This window comes from Poecilia reticulata, unplaced genomic scaffold, assembly GCF_000633615.1.
Source record: "Poecilia reticulata strain Guanapo unplaced genomic scaffold, Guppy_female_1.0+MT scaffold_311, whole genome shotgun sequence".
In the NCBI taxonomy this organism is placed as follows: Eukaryota; Metazoa; Chordata; class Actinopteri; order Cyprinodontiformes; family Poeciliidae; genus Poecilia; species Poecilia reticulata.
In genome coordinates this window covers 52,839-56,405 of record NW_007615086.1, presented here as the reverse complement: position 1 = coordinate 56,405, position 3,567 = coordinate 52,839, and the positions used below count along the sequence as shown (strand labels likewise).

At 38.0% G+C, this 3,567-nt stretch overlaps 1 protein-coding gene across 1 annotated transcript; it reads left to right on the top strand.

Moving 5' to 3' along the window:
- Positions 1-593: 593 nt before the first annotated feature.
- LOC103460860 (hyaluronidase-2-like) lies at positions 594-3,567 on the top strand (the record flags this gene model as incomplete). Its single annotated transcript, XM_008403182.1, has 4 exons — positions 594-705; positions 967-1,942; positions 3,102-3,188; positions 3,268-3,567. Coding segments are annotated over exons 2-4 (1,338 nt in total), but the record flags the coding sequence as incomplete, so codon positions are not given.

Sequence of the window (3,567 nt, the reverse complement as noted above, 5' to 3'; positions counted from 1 at the left end):
CTTCCTATTATTTTGTTTTACCATCTAAAAATGAAACCTGAAAAAGGTTTTGTTTGCAAATATACAATTAGTATGTGATGTTTTTCATTTATATTGTAATTTTCATACCAAAAAATATTGTTAAGCAGTATGTTACCGCCACACTTCACAATAGCTATTGTGATGGGAATTAATATATCAATAAACATAAAAATATAGTGCAGCCACAACTATGTTAAAGCAGATAGATAGATAGATAGATAGATAGATAGATAGATAGATAGATAGATAGATAGATAGATAGATAGATAGATAGATAGATAGATAGATAGATAGANAGATAGATAGATAGATAGATAGATAGATAGATAGATAGATAGATAGATAGATAGATAGATAGATAGATAGATAGATAGATAGATAGATAGATAGAACACATTCTTATTAGGAACAGTAAAATATTGAATAGGTAATAAATAATTATTATGGCAGTTTACTAGAGAGAATTCGGAAGTTAATGTTCTAATTATGTTTACAATTTAAAAGTTCATGATTTAAACTAGCAAAAAGTTTATTTTTGAAACAGGAAATGGAACTGAGATGTTTGTATTTGAGCATTAATTTGTTAAAAAGGCTCTGTCAGTTTTTTTTATTTTGTTTTGCTCTGCTGTCCCTCGGGTCGATTCCCTGCAGTGTCTGATTCAACTTTGCTTTACATCTTAAATGGTAAGAAACCAAGGCCATCATCTCCATGATCATCTTGTCATATTGTGTTTGCAGAAACATGACTGAGTGAACGCTCTTTGTGAAAKAAGCAAACTGTCGTTGACAAAGGTTACGTTCACACTGCAGCCTGAAGTGACCCAATTCAGATTTTCTTTTGTTTGTTTTATAAAACATTAGACAGTCAAACAATACAGAGAACACAGATTTTTMTGTCAAATGTTKTATTTMAATKTCACATCTTTTTGTGTCTTTTGGAAACAGAGGAGTGAAGGTAGCAGGAACCACCATGGAGACTGTATTCCCCTCTTTCCTCTCAGCWGTTGACCGACTGTCCTGGTTTCTCCTTGCTCTGTTTACATCATGGATAGTCTTGGGTTCAGCAGACACAAAGCAGACAAGCTGGCCATTACACTCCAAGAAGCCAGTTCTCTTCGTCTGGAACGCTCCCACTGAGGACTGTGAGAAGGAACACAATGTTAAGTTATCATTAGATCAGTTTGACATCGTGTCATCCCCCAGTAAGGACGTTTTCAGACAGAATCTCACAACGTTCTATAAGGAAAACCTTGGGATTTATCCCTACTATACCCTTGAAAACACAGCAGTCAATGGGGGCCTTCCACAAAGTGTCAATCTCGCTCAGCACCTTGAAAAAATGTCTCAGGATCTAGACACATACATACCAGACCCCAAGGCTAAAGGTCTGGCTGTCATTGACTGGAGAGATTGGCATCCATTGTGGGGCCGAAACGGGCATGGTAAAGATCGCTATAGAAGGAAGTCACGTGAACTGGTGGCCAGAAAGAACCCTATGTTGACTCAAGAGCAAATGTTGAATGTTGCGCAAGAAAAATTTGAACTTGCGGCTCGTGAATTCATGCAGGGGACCCTGAGGCAGGGTAAAAATTTGAGACCCAATAAGCTGTGGGGCTTCTATTTGTTTCCTGATTGTTACAACTATGACTACTCTGGCAAATTGGAAAACTACACAGGACGCTGTAGTGATGTTGAGATTAAGCGCAATGATCAACTTAACTGGATGTGGAATGAAAGCACCGCCCTTTTTCCTGAAATATACCTGGGTTCTGACCTGAGTTCCAAAGATCATGGACGCCGGTTTGTCCTGAACAGAGTGAAGGAGGCAATGCGCGCCGCATCAGTTGGGGATGGATTGACACGTCCTGTTTTTGTTTATTCCCAACCTACTCACAAATATGGAATGACTGTTTTAACTCAGGTTGGTTGATTGGAGGAAATAGTGCTGCTGTAAAATGTTTTTAGTAATCGAGTAATCTTTCAATTATTCTTACGATTAAATCAAGTAATCCGATAAAAAATTTGAAAGAATTATTGGTATATGCTGTCGAATTAGCAGTAATAATATCGGACATTCACATCGTCCGGAATTTTCATGTTTGTGCAGCTTTAACAATTACTTTATTGTAGCCTTGAAAATTGAAAATTAGCCTGTAACATTAGCACCTCCCTTTTTAAGTTAACCTCGATAACAATTATACAAAATGTTATTTTCAATGTAATGATAAATAGCAGAATCATAAAGAAACATAAAAATTGTCTGTACTGCAGATTTTAGTCTGTATTTTGATAGTCAGTTTTATAGATTAACTCTCACTTTTCCCAGCCATCTATAGCTTTTATGTCAATTTCTCTGTGTGGCACCTTCGGCACACACAGAGGAAGTCACGCCACCCATCTGTTGTGACCTGGATGGTAGGAAATTTATTTTCCAGTTGTCCGTAAACCTAATCTAAGCATCAGCTAAAGCAGCCAGATATGTTCCCTCTAGATGTCTCTGTAGCATACATGACAAACTGTGGCTGAAAGTTAAAAAATATAAAACTTGGTATCTACAGAGCTCAGCTCTGCGTCGATTTACTTCCTTTCTAATTCAACAAAACACCCCATAGGGATATAAATTGATGTTATGAGGGAGAATGTGAAAAAATAAGAAATGGTAACGAAGTAACTCTCACTTGGTGAAGTCCAGCAGTCTGTCGTTTAAAAAAAAAAAAACTTAGTTTCGCTCAGATCCCATTGAAGAGTTAAATAGTTCTTAAATTACATTTAGTTTCCACCTGCTGAATCAAGATTACTGGCCAGGTGTGTGCACGTCAAAGATTGTAGCTTCTGTTCCAATCCGCTCCTATTGTCCAGACATTTTACATGTGATTATGTTAATTTGGTAGTAACTCAAGGTAACGTCACCAGATTATTTTTTTCCAATACATTCATCTAAAACAGGATAATTACTCATGTTGTTTTTGGCCATAAAATAGCTATTATTTTTATATGGCATTAAACATCATATTAACTAGAGCTCAGATTCTCTACAATACATCTCATACAGCTAAAGTATTCATATACATCTTTTGCAGGAAGACTTGGTCAACACCATTGGCGAGAGCATTGCATTGGGAGCTGCCGGAGTGATCTACTTTGGGGGCAAATATTATGCAACAAGTGTAAGAGAATTACTTCCTCTCATGTTGCATAGGCTGCTGTTATGTATTTTTAAGCTAATATCTTTCCTCTGTGCTGCAGAGCAGCTGTACTGACTTGAATAACTATTTTCGGGGAGACATGGGACGATACCTCCTCAATGTGACCACAGCAGCAAAGGAGTGCAGCCAGAAATTGTGCAATTTTAACGGTCGCTGTCTTCGCCGAGAACCGGACAGCACCGTGTTTCTGCACCTCAGCAACTCCACTCACAGTATCATAAGTCAGAGAGGAAAGCTGAAGGTCACGGGATCTCCAGGTGAAGCAGAGTTGAAGGCCTTCCGTCAGCACTTCAAGTGCCAGTGCTACAATGGGACCAAGGGAGAAGACTGTGAGCTGGAA